This window comes from Neodiprion lecontei, chromosome 5 (assembly GCF_021901455.1).
Source record: "Neodiprion lecontei isolate iyNeoLeco1 chromosome 5, iyNeoLeco1.1, whole genome shotgun sequence".
In the NCBI taxonomy this organism is placed as follows: domain Eukaryota; kingdom Metazoa; phylum Arthropoda; class Insecta; order Hymenoptera; family Diprionidae; genus Neodiprion; species Neodiprion lecontei.
Genome location: NC_060264.1, coordinates 4,405,932 through 4,426,658, shown reverse-complemented (window position 1 = coordinate 4,426,658; position 20,727 = coordinate 4,405,932). Strand labels below are relative to the sequence as shown.

Here is a 20,727-nt window from a genome sequence, read left to right as displayed (position 1 = left end):
TTAGAAATAACGATTATATCGTATCGAAAGGTTTACATTTGTTGTTTCTAGGCACAATTTGCACGCAATTCGTACCAGACACAACCTCACACGCATTCTGTAGAAAACAATGGCCAACGCGACTATGTACAGACAATTGAACATTGAGTGGGCATCGTGCAATGTATACATACGTTAAATTAGACCTGCGTTTCTCGTTACGTCGATCTATCACTTCTTATACCCGAAATAATCACAACGAAATGAAAATGGAACATTCGAAAACGAACAGTACACTCAACGCATGATTTTCTTACGAATATATCGAAAATATATAGGAATTTAGTCTCTCCCGGAGTCGCGTTAATATGTAACGGTCAAATCACGATCGTCATTTGTTCAGTGTTGAAAGAAACGGTCGCAAGCATACCGCATGAAAACGAACCTTTGAATGACTTTAAACTGTTTATTTAACGATCACTTACCGAAGTCAAATCCACGGATGAAGTTTTTTACGAAAAACCATTAGTTGATGAACGAATTCGCACGATTACGGGATACGCGATGCGACCCAAGCTTATTCGAACTCCTCGGCGTCCCAGAACTCCGTAACTACCCTGAACGTAGCGCCGGAGCAACGACGCCTGCGCGGCAAAATTAAAAGATGACAACTACCGCCCTCTTACCAGGCTATAGGAACTAATTTTTGATGACGAAGGCATGTCGGTAACGTATCCACAAGTCTCGTAGGATTATCCACGTTCAGTCATTGGAATTTTGATCACAGTGACACAGATTGGTTGCCGCCGATATTTGTGTCCTGTCGAAAATTAGTTCTAAAAATCTATTTCTTTTACAAAGTACACGAATTCCCGCAGGACATGAAAAATTGAAAATCGGACTTTTTTTTCACAGATTGCCGCCAAAAAGTATAGCAGAGCACGACATTAAAGATAGAACGACGAGCTACGGCATTACAGTGGGATATTATTTACACTCGTTATTCGTGAGAAAACTTGGACGCATTGATTAGCGTTCGATTGAAAAAGTCAAGATGGTGAGTGCAATAGTGTGCAAATTTGAACGATTGTATTCTAACTCGTATGTAAAACGGTGTCAAGATACGCGGCAAGATTTCCAACCGATTTAACTCTGAATTGCCAATCTGATCTTTGCTACGTCTTTTTTCCACCGGTAAATGCGACATCGTTGAAGGATTTTCGTACATACAGGTAATGATTAACAAGGAAGGCGAAAGAATTTGTCAATGGTAAATAAGTAATACTTAAAGAATCAATCCAATATATAAATTAGTTGATTAACTTTCTTGCTCTCAGAGCTAACTTTTCCGAATTATAAACTGCTGCATTGTGCATGGCTCCACATTCTCGAGGCATAGTGTCGTTCTTCAAATCTGATATACCGTCTCTGTTGTATTCTGTGAATATAACGTGATATTCAAGGTTTCCTGACGTACACAGTGTTCACACTTTTCTCCTGACTACTTTATTCCCCTTTCCAGAGCCTCAAAATAAGCCGTACTCGAGCTGTTCGCCGACGCTGAGTGACGAGACGAATCTGACGTTCTCCGCTATGTCGTAACAGAGTTTAGCAACCCCGGTAAGTTCGCCGTCGATCAGAGGGGTGAAGTTGTAAAGAAGGGCGAGGAACTCGTCGTAGGTTATCCACCCATCGCCGTCGGCATCGGCGTGTTCGAACTTCTGCTTCCTGACGTTAGCTGCGGTCGAATCGCCGAGACTCTCCAAAACCGCGCAGCTGAAATTAACGGTTTGAATTTATTCTGTTGAAAGGACGCCGCAGAATCCTTATGGAAATTGGCTCCCGGTCGAATTTGCTGGGTTTTCAGTATGTTACAGTGCGGATCCTCCCGATCAAAAGTTCTCATGGACACAAGTTCCAACAATCATCAGTTTCCGAGATATAAGCTTCGGAAGGAGGGTGAATGGATTTTTTAATACCTATGGATTACTCGATTTTTACGAATTACAAAGCTCAAGGGGGTATTGAAATCAAATATATCACTCAAAAACTGCACGCCATAGACGCGTGAAAAACAGGACAAGTGGATTATTGCAAGGGTCGCAGGGTCTCGTTCTTCGCGCGAAATCTGACGTTGCGCCTCGTTCCGGTAAACCAGCGAGTTCGTGGATGGAATCAATTACAGCTTCCTGCCTATCTTTGAGAATCAACGGTGCAGTTTTTCGAGTGATTTGTTTGATTTAAAGTCCCCTCGAAGCTCTATAATTCGTGAAAATCACAAAATCCATAGATGTCAAAAAATCTGTACTTCTTCCTTCCGATGCCTGTATCTCGGAAAATACTGATATTTGATACTTGTGTCCATGAGAACTTTTGATCAGGAAGATATGTACTATAGCATACCTACTGAAAATCCAGCCAATTTGCCCGGGAGCCAATTTCCATAAGGATTCTGCGGGGTCCTTTCTCTCGGTCTTTGCAAAAAAACAAAAAATCTGATTCCCAACTATTTCCAGGATGACTCACAAATCTGGGTGCGACAGCATGCCGGTCTTTTGAGCGTCGAAGAGGAGGAAGAGACTGTGAAGGTTGGAGATCGTCATTTCGTTCCACCCAGGAAACTTCTTGAGCACCTTTTGCACCGACCACCGACTGTTCTTTTCGTGCATTTGCCTGGCATGCCTCCGCTGAGATAGAAGTCGTTCGTAAAACGTTGCAACCAATTTATCGTACCTGCAGCGAGATGCAGGATGGCGAGGAAGCTGAATGAGACAAGAGATCGGAAATCGAGTGGAATCGGATCGGGTTTAAATTACTCGGACGGTGGTTCCTTGGGGAGATTCTCACTCCCCGGTATCCGTTCGCCGGTCGAGGTGAAGTCCTCCTGTCGATGAAAGCATATCGGTTTCCTCTTGATCGGGTAGTCGAAAAGGCGATTGATGATCGCGCTCAATTTGCTTCCCATTTCTCTGATAATTCCCGACTCTCGGCGTCTGCAGGTTATTAAGCCCGACGATCTGGTCAGTCGCCGAGTGTCGCTAGATCCGCTTCGAGCAAAAATGCTTCTCTTTTTTCCCCCTCGTCACTTGTTATCGGACCGATATAAATACACTTATACGTGTGCATAGATACACATACCGTGTCGCTAATTCACCAGCCGGTTCGTTCGTACCGCGCATTAGCGTCCGGTTTTTCGTACTTTCAGAGGCCGCGCGCGTGTCGATGAGAGAATGACGTAAGGCAGGTGGCATGAATGAGCTGTCGTCGACGAGGCCCGCATTCCGTTCGCCGCCCCCCGCGGCCCAACTTTCTGCACCGTGGAATTCGACTCTCGATCCGGACGATGAGCGCAGCCTCTCGATTCGCGAGTCTTTGCAGCCTAGCTCCGCGAAGCTCGTCTAATCGGCCATGCACACCTTGGTTTCCGATCCTTCCTCGCCCTCGTAATTCTCTACCTGCATCAGGGTCAGGAAGAACATTTCTTATACAGTCGAGCCAATCGCTCGCGTTTATTTACACTTGCGGCTTCCAGGTTTCTTGCTCGCCTTTTACTTCTGCTGCACGCACGCACACCTTCAGAACCGGAAGCGGGACGGTTAACAGTAAACCCCATGCGTATATATACCTACAACGAAATTCCTCCTACCAATCGTTAAAAACGAGCTCACGGCGGTTCCTTGCCCGTCTCCCATCCACGGGGACTATTTGATATCCTATTTTTACCGTCATCTTCTTATTCGATGTTATACGGTTTTATGCATCCTCTATTTCGCGCCACGAATATTCATGTTTAGCAAACCGTATCAATTTTTATTTCTCCCTTCTCGTGTTGAGGTACGAATAAATTAGACTTAAATTCTTCACAGCTCTAAACACGATGCGATTAGAGGAATGCGGCAATACCTTTCAAATGTCAGTTTTTTACTCACGTTGTTATTAAACAAATATTTGTTGATAAAAAAGTTTAGACGTGCAGATGGTAACGAACTTATAGAATACACACGGACGATGAATGTTATACATTTGTAACACGCGGTATGTATGCACAATCGTGTACTTTTTCGCCAACTTTACCAAGACACCCATGCCTGCTTCACTCAGCTACTTTTATATTCGAGTCGTGGACTGCTGCGGTACCTGTTGCGGAATCCTCGCAATATAAGATAACATCCGGTTTTGTAGTGAAATCGATACTCGTTTCACATTGAAAATCACGTAAACTTCACAGGCCGAATCTTCGATCTTTAGAATCTCAACGAAGGAGAAATGACGTCTGAATTAGTTTTGCCATCATTTTACTCAACGTCATGTAGAACCGGTCAAATCGTAAACGCTGTAAGGGATTTTACGACCAAAATAAAACTGCAAGCGCGTAAACGGCCGCCATGTTGATTTTTGTATCGCGGGCGATCAAAATCGTCACAGCCTTTTTTGAAGCTCTTTATGAGCGACACTTATATCGCTAGAACTGTTAAGGAAATGTTGCCAGCTGCTTCCCTATTAACCCTTTGAGGGGCACATTTTTGAACTGAACAAATTTAGAAAATCATATATAATCCGTAAATTTACGGGATTGCTGATTACGATTCTGAAGTCAGAATCACGAAATTCAAAATGGCATGAATTTTCCAAAATTTCCAAAATATTTTTTGAAAAAACTAGCGTAAGGAAAATTCTGAAAATAATACATATTACAAAACTGTGTATGAAAAATACGTTACGAAAAATCCAAATTTTTTAGGGGAAAAACGAGTTTATTCAGGCTCGTTTTTTATAACAAACATATAAATAAATAAACTATTGCAATTTTTGCATGAAATTTTAATGACCTAGGTAGCCAATAGTCTACAAAGTGCTTATGTGCGTATAAAAAGTGCAAAACTATATAAAAAATATAAAAGGAAAAAAAAAATAAAACTAAACAGGTGAGACGTATACATACGATTGCCTCTCAAAGGGTTAAACCGAACAACCGTGGCGGTCCGAACATCTAGTTATTTCTCACAGTTTGTCATCGCTACGGTCGATCAGAGTGTTCGAAACGCTGATCAATGTACGACGTTGGTATTCGCTGCACACATATAAATGCAGCATGTAGGTGTCCTTGTACCGTAACTTATATCGTACTACACGTGTAACGACGAGCGAGACGCTGAGGAATGCGCTCTCCGGGTCGAGGTATCTGTTAACCCTGCAGCGACGTTCGAATCACGACACGTCGCGAAGATCGAATAGCTAAAAGGACGAAGGGCGACACTCCGCAAATCAATGTGTACAGAGCTTCGGCTTTCCCTCCCTTTTTGATCGACTTTCACACTCTTCGTAATTCCGAATTCGACCAACTTTCGCCAGCTCCATAAGCAATTAGATTGTTTCACCGTTTTGGTGATTTTCATTGGCGGGTCAAAGTCAGCAGCGATCGTTGGAATTCCATGAGAAATCGAAGCCGTCGATCAGTACCTACAGGGCTTGAAGAAAAATACAAATTATCTGTACTCATACTCGGGCACAACGTTGAAACGATATGAAAATCCTCGACTGATTCGGGCTTCTTGAAATCGTGTTAAGACCTGGAGGCGATTAGGCCCAACGACGTTCAATTTTTTCATCAAGATCGAAGTGCCTAGATAGATAGATAGCCTCTCTCTACGACGCACCGAATTCCGGAACGAACGGATAGTGTGACATCACTGAAAAAGTACGAAGCGACCTGCAGCCAGCGATCTTAAATAATCCTGTCACGATCCGAGGATTTGAACAACAACTCGGTGAAACCCAAGATGGAAAGAAGGAGATATTTTCCATGCCGATCTCTTCGATATACCGGATCCACCGAAGCTGCTGAGGCTGCGTGACCGACGTAATCGACATTCGTGCGTACGTGTATAAGTGGCAGAGATTCGTGTTAACGTAGACGAATCCCAACACATAAATGTTCGCCCGCCTCTCTACAGGCATCATGTTCTACGACACACGCAGGCGGCTGCCGTTTAATTGTTTGCCTTATAGTTTAGAAGGGAATAGCCTGTTGTCGGCGGGCGCCATGACGTGTTCGTGTAATAATATAATCGGTGACGGTCCCCGGTTGCGTAAAACACCGTGAATTTTCCGTACGTCGTACGAAATTTAAAACGCTTCCAAACGACGGCCGAGACGATGCCGGATGCATAGATCGTACCAACCACGCAGGTGTGAATTGTTGTAACATCTCGTTTTTCCCCGTCGCGACAAAGACGCGGCTTTCAGCTCTCACCGGCATCGCCTTCGCCTTGGCGAATGCTAACGCCAAGGTCATTGAATCCGACCACCGCCAGTTCCGGCTCCGTTTCTGGGCCAGGTTAACAACGATCCGGAACCGCGTCTCTTTCATTCAGACCAGTCGGTTCGTTTCTAGCCTCCCGATCCACTATGTAGACCAGTCCAATCACCACGCGCCTTTACCGTCAACCTTTTCACCTTGGCAAGGACGTCGCCTCTGCCTCCCTACTCCTTTATCGCTCCCTCTCTTATTCCTCTCTCCGGAAAGTGTCAATCCGATCGGGTCCTCGATCTTTCAGCTACACGCTTCAGCGTTATGCCAATCCTTGCACGGATAGCTCACGATGGGCGTCACCGCGGCTGTATTTCGGGGATATCTTGGAATTGAAAACTCAACTACCGTTTCACGAGATCGGCGAGCGTGGTGGACCGGTGTGGACACTTTAAACTTGGCAATTATTTACCCATCGCATAGAACCGTGTTGCAGCACCGCTATATTTAGCCGATCGCCAAAGAGACGTCCACATCTAACAATAAGGTGGCAACAGGAGGATTTTAATCGATCTACCGAAACGCGATGTCCAATTTTTCCGTATAGATCGGTGATTCCGCGGACGTCTATAAGTTGTAATATAAGATCGTGGAGACATATATAAATACGTATACAGTAGAACCTCTTTTATCCGAAGTAATACGGTGAGAGCATATCTCGGGTAATACGGAAAACATACGATCCAAACCATCACGATGTTCTCCAATTGACTCCAGAATCGGAACTGTCACGTTTACGTCTCGCAACGTGTTTAAAAAATGGTAAAAAACTTTTACAAGTTTATGCATGTTCGAACAAAGTAACGACACAAAAATATTTTATACACATACGTTTAAGGTATTACGGATTATTCCGTTTCGTCCAAGGTTCTCCGTATTATTCGAAGATACAGCACGATCAATGCAAAGTGCTCGGATTAGATGGGCGTCTGGAATAATGCGGAATCGAAGGTCGGATAAGCGAGGTTCTACTGTAACATCTTGATTTTCGTCATTGAGGATATGTCGTTCAATGTCCGGAACATTCCTTCTCGATTTCTGGTCCTATCTCGTGAGCACACACACACGACTTTATACCCTCAGCCTTGAGCTGCGTCTGTGCGTGCACATCCGCCGTTCGTTATATCATCCACACGAAATCTCGGAAATTTGTTTTCACCGTGTAACGACGAAAACAACATCGGAGAACTCTGCGCTTTACCTAACAGTGGTTTGAAAAAAAAAAGTGACGGAATCTTTACAGAAAAATACCAAGACCGTCTCCGATTGAGTGACTCGTTAAGGCATGAGAAGTAACAATGCGCACTGTGTATTATAGGCGAAAATCAATTACCGATTGAACATTTTATACGCGCGCACGGTTAGAAAAAAATGTCCCAACAGGTGGACTAAAATTTTTCGGTTCGTTTGATAATTTTTTAATCAATTACTAAGTGAAAGAAATAAAATTAAAAATTACAAAATCAATGTTCATATTGTGACGATTTAACTGTTCGTTTTACAAAAATCTGTGTCTTACTCACTAACAGAAGTCTAAGAAATAACAGAAATATAAGGTGAACGTTCATGGTCATAAGAATGAAAAGAGGCTTGACGATACTCGTTATTTATCATCGTGCAATGTTATACGTGTACTTGTGACGTTAGCTTCGCTTTCTTCTGCGGTGAATTGCAGGAACAGGATAAGAATAACCACTCGGCTGAAAGTTATCGACGCATCGATTAATCGAGTTGAAAAAAATAATCAAACACGACTCGATCCAATCGGCGATAAATTAATCGATTAATCGATCGTCTTTTAAATTTTTTAAACGGGTGCATTTGAAAACAAGTTTCGAAAATTTCGGTACGTAATCTTAATAGTGAAAAAGTTTTTTTTGATAATGATCTATAATTTAATTGAAAATTTTTTATCAATTTTAGGCATAAATATTTATTTATTATTCACTAATTATCTTAGATAACAATCGTAACGTCGATCACATAAAATAGCATTGCTTTTTGTACGAAATTCCAAAACGGCTTGTCCAATGAATCCAAGAATCCAACCGTCCTATCCGTACAGTCCCCGGGAGTAAAAACAAAAACCGATTGTTATGTAAAATAATCGAGTTGGTCGATCGATCGGATTTAAAAAATAATCGATTATTCTTGTCCGTCCGTAGAACAGGAACAGGATCACGAATCCTAATCGAGGATAAGCAGTTTCCGATAACCGCACCTGCAATGCCATAGAGCGAAATAAGGATCTAAACAAAAATCGCGTAAAATAGAAAAAATCGACAAATCGGATTCCAAGTACGAATGTATCCCTGCTCGTATAATCTTTCGCATTGCCCCTCTCGCAGTTGTATCAAGGTCCGGAAGTGCAGAAGACGTCGATCCTTACGGTATAAACGGCGCCTTGAACGACCTTGAATCAAACCTACTAAAAATGGCGGTGCTCTTTTCGGGTACATAGATCAACATCGGGGTCTCTTCCGCGCGGCGTGATTTCTGCAACGGGCCGACGAACGGGGGCCGCGTGACGTCATCGGTGCCGCGGTGACGTCAATCGGCGGTACCGGAGAGACGGACGGCGATAGTTGGGGATTATAGTTTTGCCTACCGGCAGTTAGTCCAGGACCGTCTTCGAGAGACCTCGCCGGCACAATCCTGACAAACGGCGAGACAGAAGTGCGGTTTTATCTTCCGTGTAACGCGGGTTTTTCGACACCGCGCCTGACGACGGTGACCCGCTTTTTCCGGTTCCGGTCTACCGCGCGCGATCTTGTTTCAACAATTTTCACACTTCAAACACGCTCTAAACTACCCCGGATCCATTACCACCGCTGGATTTTTACAAACTCTCCTTCCGCTCTCCCTCGAGTCAGTGTTTATTTATTTTTATGCACATAAAAGTTTCGTGAGATGCAAAGTATCCACCGGGTGTCGATAACGAATCGAAGCAAGAAGGACGTCGCGTTCTTTATCCTTGAATTGACGTATTGCACTCGTCTTAACGATTAAGAAAGATGAGAAACGAAAAAAAAAAACAGCAACAACGGTAGTAATAATAATAATAATAATAATAATAACAGCAACGGGATATTAATCAATGCCCCTTTAACGCAGTGCGTGAAACCGCGTTTCAACGAACCGTCGTGGAGGTGAGAATCTAGACACCGCATGGGCGAAAAGTTCGGCGCAATTTCACGACGACTCGGAGCCAGGATATAAGAAAAATTAAAGACAAACAAAGGAGACGAACGACGAGAAATAAAAATTTTTTTAAAATAAATAAAAAAAAAAAAACACACGCACACGCACACAAATAAAAGTAACAATAAGAATAAAAAAAGAGTCCGCGAAAGAAGAAAAGGAAGAAGCGTGTCGCGGGTTTATCATCATCGTGTCGCGATTAAAAATGGCGCGTTACGTCACTTAATTCGGTCCCGTTCGTCGTCTGTGAGCTGCAGCACGCATACATATTATTATAAAATGCCGGAGAGTCCCGCGATGCCAATTAGCGACTGCCTAGCAATATTTTATCTTTTCGTCACGGTTCAAGAAAGTGTGCGTGCTAGTGTGAAAAAAAATTCCCCAACTATGACATTATCGTTATACAAAGTATAATAATAACGCGCGGTTGAAGAACTCGGGCATCGATGTGTATATATATGTGTGTGTGTGTGTGTTTAATAAAATAACGTACCTACAAACCTTGCTCTCCGATATTTGCTGGTGAAAATGATTTCTACGAATTTACAACGAATTTTTAAACAAATTTAAACATTTCATACAATGTTGTACAATAAAATTGTAAATACGCATACAGTTTCGCAACGAAAACTTGTATTTTTTGATGGGAAAATTTGTATTCTTATCGGTAGAAAAAAATCTTATAATTTTGTAAGAAATAATACGAAATGTTTCAAGTTTCAACTCTAGTCCTCCGTCGGGATTCAGCGCCTTTATACACGCGTTCGTCGACTCGGTTCTTCGATCCCAGGACGAAGCATCGGGATCGAATCCCCGCGATCCTGCAGAACGCCGATCGAGGATCGAGAGGATCAGTGCGCAATGCGTCCGGGCGATGTCCACACCGACCGTCTTCAGATCGTCCTCTGGTCGGTGGGACTTTCGTCCGTTTGCAACGCGTTCCAGGCTACCGAACAAAGGCGAGCGTGCATCATCGTCCGCATATATATTCTTACATCCAGGATACAAAACAGTTACTCTCGAGGCCGAGTAATGCACCGAGTCTACCGTACCATGCGAGTGATCCATCGATCGCGGAGTAACGCAATTCATCCAATACCGGCCGTCGTGTTCTTCGATCGTGGAATTAATACTTATGCCGGGGTGAGTTTTTTTAAAGACAACTAACCGTAAGCGGACGTCGCCTTTTTTTTTAATTTAAACGCGTTTGGAAGACTGTTTTTTTTTTTGTCTTTATAGCTAATTGCGAGTCAGGTATATGTTATTATATTCTTATTCTCTGTACCGCACTCTTGACAGATCGGCGGCAATATTGAGCCAAGATTTTTATTACTCCCAACGAGTTTTCGAAACAAGAAAATAATTCGTACGGCGCCGTCAGGTTTTCAACACGTTCCGTATCTAAACCATCATTGACACAAAAAAATATTATACTTTAGAATAATTTATGTAAATTCTGATAACTGTTGTACACCGGCAACATTTTTCAGTGTGGAATCTACAGCAGGTTTTGTAAACTGGAATATGCAACTACTCGGTACCTGTAATTAGATTTCACTACAATTGTTACAAATTGGACTGAATAATATTGCAGGCACAGTAGTTACCGTTCTTATTTTTTTTTTTTTTTTTCCGAACCGTGTGCTAAAAGATCGAGAACGTCGATAATTTTCCACAAATTCTGCCACAGAAGCTTTGAAATGAGGTTTCGATTCGAGGATACGTTTACGGTGAAATTGTGAGAAAAAAAATGGCTAAACCGTTGTCATAAAAATCCTTCCACCCACACCGAGAGAAAAATGTCATTAATATATTTATTTTCATATAAAATCAAGGAGACACTTTATTATAATAAATTAAACGTGTCGTAGATTGATTTGAATTAAATTTTGTCATACAACGAGATCTTGAATTGACACGAATAAATATTTACTCCGCCGTCCGTGACGACACCATTTAATTAATTCAATGACTTTTCTCTGTAATTTCAAGTGCGGGATGCTCTCATAAAGTTTTCAACGAATCAACGATTTCAAAAGCAGATTCGGTTTAAGCACAGGCGCGTGTTACAACGTCAGTTTGAAATTTGGAACTCCGATTTCACAAATCCGACTCCGATATTTATCGAGAGATCGAAGAAATCGTGGAGTGATTGCGATAAGTCGTAAATATCAGGGATCGAGAGAAAAATCGATTCAACTCTCGCGCAACGTGGTTAAATAACACAAAAGTACCGATTCGCCGAATCGCATCTTGGACACGTACTCGTGCAATCGTAAGCGACACGCGTGCGATGAAACGTGCGAATCGCGAATGATACGCGAAGCCTTCGGTATCGGGCATTTATTAAACGTAACTCGGTTGTGTGTCGAAGTTCGACGATCAGCTGCCGCCACGCGTTAACCACGCGGCTGTCGAATGAAGATAATAAGTAAGCTGTGACAAGCGAGCCGAGAGAGTTACGGTGAGAAACGGGCGTCGCGACGCTCAGACGTGCGACGCACCTTAAACCGCACGTACGTACGTGCCTCGTTACATACGTGGATACCTACCTTACCGGCCGACGATTCTCATTCACGGCACGTTCGTATTTTCGAGGCCGTTTATCGAACCGGCGAAATCGTATAAACTCATCCTCCGACATAATCCGGCATCGAGGAAATAGGCTGCATAATATTTTACAAAGGTGACTTAATTTTTCTTCATTGCCTTCAAACTCGCTTAACGATTTTATCGATCGCGCATACCGATCCTATGACGATATAAACTCCAGACTTACTTTCTCGTGCGTGATTTTCTTCCTTTTTTTTTATATGGAAATCTGATTTTATTTACATTTTGTTAACGAAAAACCGTTGAAATCGGGAATCGACGATATTGCTTCGCCGCTTTCAGGAACGTGGTTCAAAGTTCGCGCGGGGTACGTTTCGACCCCGCAACAGTTACTAGTTATTTGTAGGGTAAACAGTGCGCGATAAGAAAATTTTCCACTCAAATACAATTGAATTATAAGGCTGGGCGAAATGTAAGGCCTCTTTTGTCGCGTTACAACTCTTGTGAAAAATAAGCATCCGTGTTGCTGTGCGCTAGCGCTTGGAAACTGTTTGAAATTCTGTTATGCTCTCTGCACCGTGTCCGTTTGCAGTAACTGTAACTTGGATTAGAATACGGATACATGTATAGTTTAGGCGAGCCGGACTCTCCTTAATTTAAATCCTTGCCGTCCGCGGGAAAACCCTCGCGAGTAGCTATATGTGTGTGTGTGTATACATGTATATATATATATATATATATATATATGTACCGTGTGTACAAGGTATAACCGACAGAAGATCGAGGCACTAATTGTTTATACATGCATAATATATTCTAAAAGCGTTTTGAACATAAGACTGTACACAAGACCGAGATCAGCGTGTTTGAAAAAAAATACCCAAAGTCGACTTGAGCCGTTTTTTTGACCCATCTAAGGCTCAATTTGCTCAACGGTGAATAAAAATCAAAATTTCGAATGAACGTGAAATTTTTCGCTCGCATCTGGCTCAGCCGCAGATTAACCGCATATAAATATGTGTGTGCGTTAAAATCACCGACGGTCTAAAGGTTAAAGAAGAAACTCGGTGCTTTTATCTCTGCGCATACAGAGAGTTTGAAATCGAAAACAAGCCGAACGGGATTATTCGAGACGCGAAGGAATACACTAACAGACGTTGATGTATTTGTTTTCAAGTATTAGTAATCGGCTCATATTTCCGTCCTGTGACCCCGCCATTCCGTTTAAACGTGGTGATCGTATCGCCTGTTGATTGTATTCGGCGTTGGTACTATACCTATACGTATGAAAATATAAGTATATATTCGAAATAATTGAGAAATCGGTTGCGAGTTTTCTTGCAATAGGTCGACATCTCACGCGTACCGATCGAACTATAACTATAAAAAATAATTTCCGTGAGAAGCTCGATTTCGGGTGAGATTCCAGAATGTCATCCTCTGGTAAGCAGCAGCTAACCAGCTCCGCCAAGTTGCCGAGTGAAAAAAATTCGGCGATTAATCCGAAGAGGAATCAAGATTCGACACCGAAGGCTGATCCGATTCCGGCTAAGGAATCGGTAAACGTCGGTGAGAGGAAACCCGAGGAACGTTCCCCGCGAAACGTTGCGGTAAGTTTTTGTCGTTGAAGATCCAGGAACTCTCGAGAAATTGATCCTAGAAATTTTGCGCTCGTAATATTGCAGCCGGTGAAAAGCCTCGCTGCTACCAAGAAGATTTCACCGCCGTCCATCGATCCGGAGGCTCATCCGCTGGTCCTAGCAACGCATTTGGTTCCTTCAATCCCCGTCGGTCTCTTCGAGGTTCTCGCCGAAGCCGTCGAAGCTGCAACTCGACGCCCTGTGAGCCTCGTATACGAGTCTCGATCCGACAGACCCGTCGCCAAGGATATCGTCGACCTGGGTAATCAGATTTTCGATTACATTAACAACAAGCATCGTTGTGACCACCCTGGTGAAAATGATTTCTAAGATTTTCTACGAATTTTTTAGGGAAATTGAAACGTTTCGTTCAATTTTTTGTGCAAAAAATTTTAGATACGAGCAGTTTGTCATAAAAGTTTTGTAGATATCAATGAAAATTTTTTTTTTTTTTTGTTTCGGTAATAAATCTACAAGCTACTACAATTTTTAACGATAATTAACAATTCTTTACGAAAAACTATGCATATATTTATAATTATGTAAGAAGTAATGAGAAATCTTCCAATTTCTGCAAAAATTCGTAGTAATAGAAATGTTAATTTTTTTTTTTTTTAGAAGTATTGAACCAGGAGCCGTGAGTTGCCCTCGCAGTTTGAATAAATCATCGTGAAACTGCGATAAATAATTAGCATATTATAGTTTTGATATCTGAAACAGCGAATTATCGACGAATCCGTCGTTTTTATCGATAACCCCTGATGAAAATTTCTTCTACTACGGATTTTTATGGAAATTGAGACATTTCGTATAATTTCGAACAAAATTGTAATTATGCATAGTTTTTAGTAAAGAATTGTTAATTTTCTTTAAAAATAGTAATAGCTTGCAGATTTGTTTTACTGAAAAAATGCAAATTTTCGTGAAGATCGAACAGTTTTCACAAGAAATTATTCATATTTACAACTTTGTATGAAAACAATTTTTTGTAAAAAAAATTATACGAAATGTCTCAATTTCCATTTAAAAATTCGTAGAAAATCGTAGAAGTAATTTTTACCATTTTTACCTTCACGAACAAGTTGCCGCAATTAAAATATTTCCTTAGCCATTTTACCGGCGTACAGCGATTGGAAAGAAGGCGAGCTTTTGCCAGTCACCTTCGTCTTCGCCCACCGATTAAACGACGGTACGTCGGGCAACGTTTACGTCGACATTGTCGTCGCCGCTGACCATGGACCTTACGTCAAGGTACGCACCAATGATTTTAAAAACTATCAAATCGCCCTCCGTGCACGCAGATGTGAATTATCCTTGACCAACGATCCGGATTTCCATATTTACTCCGTATAGAACATCTTGGACCTCCGAGGTCACCGATGCGCCCTGCCGGACCCTCGCCGACGAAGAGGCGCCGCGACGCTTCTTCTCAGCGACCTGCGTTCGAAGGGAGAGAGTCCAGCTTTCTTTGGAAATACCCTGGGTAGGTATTGTAAAGATATTTCGGAATGCGATACTGAAAAAAATTTCATTCGTTATAGTATCTAGAAAAATTCAGTAAAACAGGTATCGTTAAAAAAACTGTTTGAATATTGTTGGGATTACGAAAAACGCGGTATGCGTAACCATTTTGCGCTATCGTCGATCCTTTTTTGGTAATTGCAACGCAAAATCAGTTTCTGAGGTTTACTCGACGTTTTTAGTTAAACAAGGCTTTAACGTCAATTTGTTCTTGCAAGAAAATCTAGCAACAGCGATCGTAATGAGAAAGAATAGTAACGGATACTAGACTTTCCGGTAACAGCTAGAAAACTAATTTTCATTTTCTATCTAGAACTATATTTTTCGATTGTGGTAAAAAATGAAAATAGTCAAGGACTGAGCGGTAGCAGGAAATAAAAATTTCTCTTACAATCAGTGTAGTTTCGACCGTGTTGAAGTTGGTTACCGCGCTTAATTACTCGGAGAAAAAAGGACATCATCAAAATCACACGTTTAACCGTAAATTTCGTACACTTCAATTTAATTTCATTTAATCAAATTAATTTTTCAAAACCGCGAGATTTTATCATTGGCATGTGCCGGTAATTTTTTTCCGTAGTAATCAAGTGCGGCTACCCTTAAAGTTAGTAACGTTATCGCATCGATTCGTGCTGATGAAAAACCGTTAGTTCGTGATTTAGGAATTGTTTGAAATTCGATAAACAGTAATGGAACAAAACATAATGATGTTTTGAGATCTTCGATCCTTCAAAATCATTCTAAGAATAAGAAAATCGTTAAAATAGAATGAATCAAATTAATTTTTCCCCTATAATTCTATCTCCCTTCGGTATCTTCGTTCTTGTTTGCAAAATCGAGACTCGTGATTCAGTCAGCCGGATAATATTCACCCGTTTAGCACGAGTTACATAGCGACTGCGTTTAGACGCTCGTTCGTCCCACTGAAATTCTTGCTTACGGACACTACACAACACCGGTTCTCCTTGAATCGGCTGCTGCTGGCCAGAAAACATCACGCGTACCTAAATATGCGGAGAAAAATAAACTAAAGAGAGAAGACAAGTTTATTCATTATTTTTCCGTGTCCGCAGATTCCGGCTCGCAAATATCGACGCTGAAAATGGTGGCGGGAAAACAGACGGAAGTCGGAGTCGTCGAGGCGCCGGTGTTGAATTTTCACCAAAAACGGACGCCCAGCATCGGTTCCCTTTTCGTCTTGGGGAGCCTTGGCCCGTTGCCTCCGTACGCGATCTACGTCAATAAGTCAGTTTCAGGTATGAGGTTTGTTTGAACGATGCACGCAGAGCCAGCTAGACGAACCGCTTCTCAGCATCCCCGAAATTGCTTGCGTAATTCACCGTTGCGGCATAATTGAATAGTAAATCGAATGAAGCTGACCGGATGACTTGAGATCTTGACTAACGCCTAAAAAAAGAGGATCATAATAATAAAAAGACAACATCAGGGCCCACCAGGCCGCCTTGACACGTGGTTACGTCACTGCTGACGCAATGACGAGTCATCGTCGCGTCCTCGGACACGTAAAGCGCCGTTCGTCCTATAATAACAGGAATTAAATTATAGGCTCGCTCTGCGGTTTCGAACGCTTACTTGATAGCCACCTGTCTTTCACCCATTTTACACTTATTTCACATATCTAGCTCCGATTTTTTCTTCACAGCTGAACTGAGGAAGAAAATATCATCGTACTTGCTCTCCGCGATGAAAAACGAACATTGGACAGAACGATTTTCTCCCTACGGAGTCATCGGCTTTACGTCGAATTCCTTGGACGCCTACATGACCGACGAAGGCGCAGAGGATGTGCCAACGACCGTTCGTTACTATTAGATTTGATGATAATTTGTTGATCGAAGGATTGTAGTAGTGTTTGATTTCAATATTTTACATTGTACTTGTTGTTTTAATCTCTTTGTTCAATATCACACATTCTTGAGGTTGTCATTGTTATATTAAGTACATGGTACGTTATACAGCAAAAGACGGACCAACATCCTCGCCCTTCTGTGCGATCAAATCGAAGAAAGCACAGTTAAATTTTAATTGACGGATGATATTAAATCGAACATATTCTTCATTACGTGTACGTATACTCGTGGCTTAAACTTCGTATCAAAAAAAAAAAAGAAACTTATCTAATTGAATAAATTGGAAAAATTTGTTACAAATTCGACGCGTCTTCTCTTTCGTCAATCTTGTATGAACCGCCTAATTAATTTACACTAAAAAGAATCTCACGACAATGAGCTAACATGATAATTCACATAACACGTTATGGTCAAGTATTATGCACGCGACGGCTGTGACGCGATTATTAACGGTATTCGATGTACAGAATCCAAAATTTTTTGTGATTTTTAATCAACAAAAGCAGCGGCACAATAACAATCTCTAGTTGAAGCATCGGAAATTTCGAACAACGACGCGTGATTCCACCGTGATAAAACTTTCGGAAAATTACTCCGCTACCAAAAATTTTGGGGCAGCTGACCATCGGGGGGTGGTATAGAGCCTTTGGTCAAAGAATTTTTCAAAAACTGTTCCAACCGAGCAAGAGGACCACCGGCTGTACCTCCGATGCTATGCATACGAGGATAATATTGGGTGATAAGTAAGGCCAGCAGCTTTGGGAATTGCTTTGGATAAGTTTTCCACAACGCGTGTCCAGTCACTTCAAGCATGTCGAGTATCAAGGTTGCACAGATGTCAGGTCGTGGTTCTGTAAGTGAAAATCGTATTTGAAAACAAATATTCAAAGAAAACATCACTTTCAGTAATACAGTCAGGTAAAACGTTGAATAACATTTACCGATGTTCAAAATAGCAGCCAACCATCTCCAAGCGTTTTGTAAGCCATGGGGATGTGAACTCGTGACGAGCTTTCGCTGCCTGGTTACAGTCAGAGCCGCATAAAGCCTCATCAAGCCAGACATTCTCTTCAAGAATTTGTCCTGCCGTTCGACGGTTCCATCTTCTGAATATTTGTAGCCCAATGATTTGTAGTAGTCCTCGTTAGACTGGCCCTGTTGTTGAGGAAGGAATATCGGAACTAAGTAAGGGCACGTTTTGTAGAAATAGGCCAAAAGTAGTTCACCGAAGTCCGGATAGTCGTTCCAGAGAGCCACGATAACTGCTGCAACGGAAAATGCCATTTCCGGTTTGCTGGAGACTAGAGCTTCGCCTTGATTCTGTTTAGATATGTGGAAAGTTGTAGTGCAATGAAAAAGAAGGTAAATTTTCATCGACATATTTAACGTACCACAAATTTCTTGGCCAAGGTATGCTTGCAAAACTGTATGCCTTGCGGATGTTGGTTTGCATTAGTCGGCGGCTTTCCGCCCAGCAAATTATGCAGCTTTTCGTATTTGTCCATAAGATGTTCTCTGCTAACACCGGAAATCGCATTCACCGGTATATTTATTGCTTTTTGACACTCAAACCGGAACTTCTTTGTACTCTCCGATTGCGTTAGAGGCGAGCACATGATTTTATGATTTTCTAGTAGCTGTTGACTGTCGAGGTAAGTATGCAGTGAAACCTTGTCAACAAACTCAAGAAGATCGTCTGAAAATGAAACACAAAGATTAGCAAGGTGATTTCTTACCGAAAGCTGCTATCCACATGAAATAGCAATTACATCACTCACCTGTTTTAGACTCTGGGACGACTGATTCCACTGATAAATGTGTCTGATTTGTAGTCTCTGGTGCCCTATTCTCCTCTGACGCATTTGCTGTGATTTGGCCCTCGACACCAGTACTTTCAATACTGGTCTCACTTGGACTTTGATCAGGTTGAACTGCAGCTTCCTGAGCCTTAGAAGCCATTAATTGCATCTGCGCTTGGGCTTGTCTCACTTCCTCTTCCCTGCGAGCTACTTCTGCATCGTAGGTAGCATTTATTCGATCTGAAAACATAGGAGGTAAAATATGTGAAACAGTTTGTACTTAGATATTAGTATCTACTAACCTATTTCTTGCTTGAAGGTATTCAAGATACTCTCACTATGTTTTGCAAGACTCTCTGCAGTGTTAACATCTTCTTCCGTCAATTCGCCTGACTAAAACAGTTACCATTAGTTACCAGTCGTCAATGTCCCAAATTATAGAGCAATTACAGGGCTCTTACTCGACTGTTTGTGAAAAGAAATTGGTAAATTGAATATAAGAAGCACAAAACGTCCAAAAATAGAAAAGACAGATCAAGTAAGCATCCTGCAATTACACTACAGTAAAACCTCACTTTAGCACGCTCGAGCAGTCCTTCCATGCGTTTGCTGAGCTCCTTCAGCTTGACTGAATGCGGTGCAAAGGCAGGTCCAAGGATATTCCTGTCCTTGCAGGACTTTGATACCGTGCTGATGTTCTGGTAAGTCGACGTAAAGCTTGCATGGAGCGGGAGCATTTTCTCAAACAGTACTTGCTTTTCTTGATTCCTTATTCTCTGTTCCTCAACTTCCCGTTCCAATTTCTCTTTCCGCTCCAATATCCTCTGTGCATGTAATTGCTGTTCATGTTTCCTTTTAATTTCATTTTGTTGAGCCACGTGTTCCTCCTCAGCCTCAAGCCTGGCAATTTCATCCTTCTCTAGACTTTCCTGATGCTCTCTGTCAGCTATCATCGTGTTCCGAATCACAGCCATTTGTTCTCGCAGTTCAGCTTCCGCCCTCATCATACTCTGAAGGCGGCGTTGCATGTTTTGCTGAAAAATGAATGCAAAGTTGGTTTTTGTTTCTTGGCCAAAAGTGTAAAGGAAATTTGCTGTAAGCTTCTTACTTTGACTTCTTCTCTTCGTTGCACCTCATTTTCGAGCAAGATTTTCTTTATCGAAAAAGTTATACCGCTTCTGGTTGATATTTTTGGACTTTGTGACCTCGGCTGTGGTCTAACCTCTTTGGTTATACCGTTGTTCGGCTCATTTTCAATGTTCTCGTTGTCCACATGATAGTCAGGAATCAAGACAGAGTCTGGACCAATCGTGACGTGCCGAACAGCGTCTGATATGCGAGACGCCTTACACAAAGCGGATACTTTGAGACACGTAAAGTCTGAGGTAATGTCATTCATGTTATGCTGCTAAAAATAAGAATTATATATGCATCATAAGTTTGTTAACGTATAAATGGTTTATTAACAATTTTCAACTCAAAAATTCATTAACTATTATTCATACCGTTTCGCCATTCATTGTTCTTGCAAAATGTGTTATATCGTTGTACAGTCCAAAGAAAGTTATATAAATACGTCAATTAGGAGTCGTTTGTCCTCCGTTTCATTATTCTATCAAATTTTTGAACAATCTGGCCGCAGGGGTATCAATACGTTCCCCATAGTCAGCTGATGTTTATTTCATAATATCAGTAGCACATGTTTCAACAAAACTATATTTTATACATTGTAGGTTAATAAATACAATAGGTTAAATATTTGACAACGCTAGCAACATAACAACCACACACACTGTTAGTTTGGAAATGTACCCAACTGATGTTAATGTGTCTTGCTTGTGTCAGATGTCGCC

At 41.7% G+C, this 20,727-nt stretch overlaps 3 protein-coding genes across 9 annotated transcripts; 1 reads left to right on the top strand and 2 right to left on the bottom strand.

The window, feature by feature from the left end:
• Positions 1-1,302: 1,302 nt before the first annotated feature.
• Positions 1,303-3,624, bottom strand: LOC124294470. The gene is made up of 3 exons (XM_046739651.1): positions 2,796-3,624; positions 2,506-2,712; positions 1,303-1,755 (listed from the first exon to the last, which is right to left on the bottom strand). The coding sequence occupies exons 1-3, from the start codon at positions 2,942-2,944 to the stop codon at positions 1,506-1,508; spliced, it is 606 nt and encodes a 201-aa protein (XP_046595607.1). The 5' UTR covers positions 2,945-3,624; the 3' UTR covers positions 1,303-1,505.
• A 6,478-nt stretch (positions 3,625-10,102) lies between these two features.
• LOC107227322 lies at positions 10,103-17,320 on the top strand. Of its 6 annotated transcripts, none has more exons than XM_046741585.1 (7): positions 10,103-10,633; positions 13,473-13,653; positions 13,729-13,945; positions 14,792-14,934; positions 15,037-15,166; positions 16,278-16,460; positions 16,868-17,320. In XM_046741585.1, the coding sequence occupies exons 1-7, from the start codon at positions 10,626-10,628 to the stop codon at positions 17,035-17,037; spliced, it is 1,032 nt and encodes a 343-aa protein (XP_046597541.1). In that variant the 5' UTR covers positions 10,103-10,625; the 3' UTR covers positions 17,038-17,320. The 6 variants fall into 6 exon arrangements, with proteins under 6 accessions (XP_046597541.1, XP_046597545.1, XP_046597542.1 ...); XM_046741589.1 differs by having other exon boundaries at positions 10,105-10,633; positions 13,466-13,653; XM_046741586.1 differs by having other exon boundaries at positions 10,105-10,633; positions 13,450-13,653.
• On the bottom strand, positions 16,952-20,689 carry LOC107227323 (mRNA export factor Gle1). 2 transcript variants are annotated; one of them, XM_015668434.2, is made up of 8 exons: positions 20,380-20,689; positions 19,983-20,282; positions 19,450-19,908; positions 19,177-19,267; positions 18,854-19,114; positions 18,467-18,771; positions 18,017-18,395; positions 16,952-17,926 (listed from the first exon to the last, which is right to left on the bottom strand). In XM_015668434.2, the coding sequence occupies exons 1-8, from the start codon at positions 20,392-20,394 to the stop codon at positions 17,673-17,675; spliced, it is 2,064 nt and encodes a 687-aa protein (XP_015523920.2). In that variant the 5' UTR covers positions 20,395-20,689; the 3' UTR covers positions 16,952-17,672. The 2 variants fall into 2 exon arrangements, with proteins under 2 accessions (XP_015523920.2, XP_015523921.2); XM_015668435.2 differs by having other exon boundaries at positions 19,983-20,279.
• Positions 20,690-20,727: the final 38 nt, after the last annotated feature.

Excerpts from the sequence above, each read along its gene's own strand:
- LOC124294470 (XM_046739651.1), bottom strand. The coding sequence starts at position 2,944 with ATGGGAAGCAAATTGAGCGCGATCATCAATCGCCTTTTCGACTACCCG. Across the intron at positions 2,713-2,795 it reads CCCAAGGAACCACCGTCCGA|GTACGATAAATTGGTTGCAA; the intron begins GTAATTTAAACC and ends ATCTCGCTGCAG. Across the intron at positions 1,756-2,505 it reads ATGCTGTCGCACCCAGATTT|CTGCGCGGTTTTGGAGAGTC; the intron begins GTGAGTCATCCT and ends CGTTAATTTCAG.
- LOC107227322 (XM_046741585.1), top strand. Across the intron at positions 13,654-13,728 it reads GTTCCCCGCGAAACGTTGCG|CCGGTGAAAAGCCTCGCTGC; the intron begins GTAAGTTTTTGT and ends GTAATATTGCAG. Across the intron at positions 13,946-14,791 it reads CAAGGATATCGTCGACCTGG|CCATTTTACCGGCGTACAGC; the intron begins GTAATCAGATTT and ends ATATTTCCTTAG.
- LOC107227323 (XM_015668434.2), bottom strand. Across the intron at positions 19,909-19,982 it reads AACGAAGAGAAGAAGTCAAA|CAAAACATGCAACGCCGCCT; the intron begins GTAAGAAGCTTA and ends TTCATTTTTCAG. Across the intron at positions 18,772-18,853 it reads CGTCCCAGAGTCTAAAACAG|ACGATCTTCTTGAGTTTGTT; the intron begins GTGAGTGATGTA and ends TTTCATTTTCAG.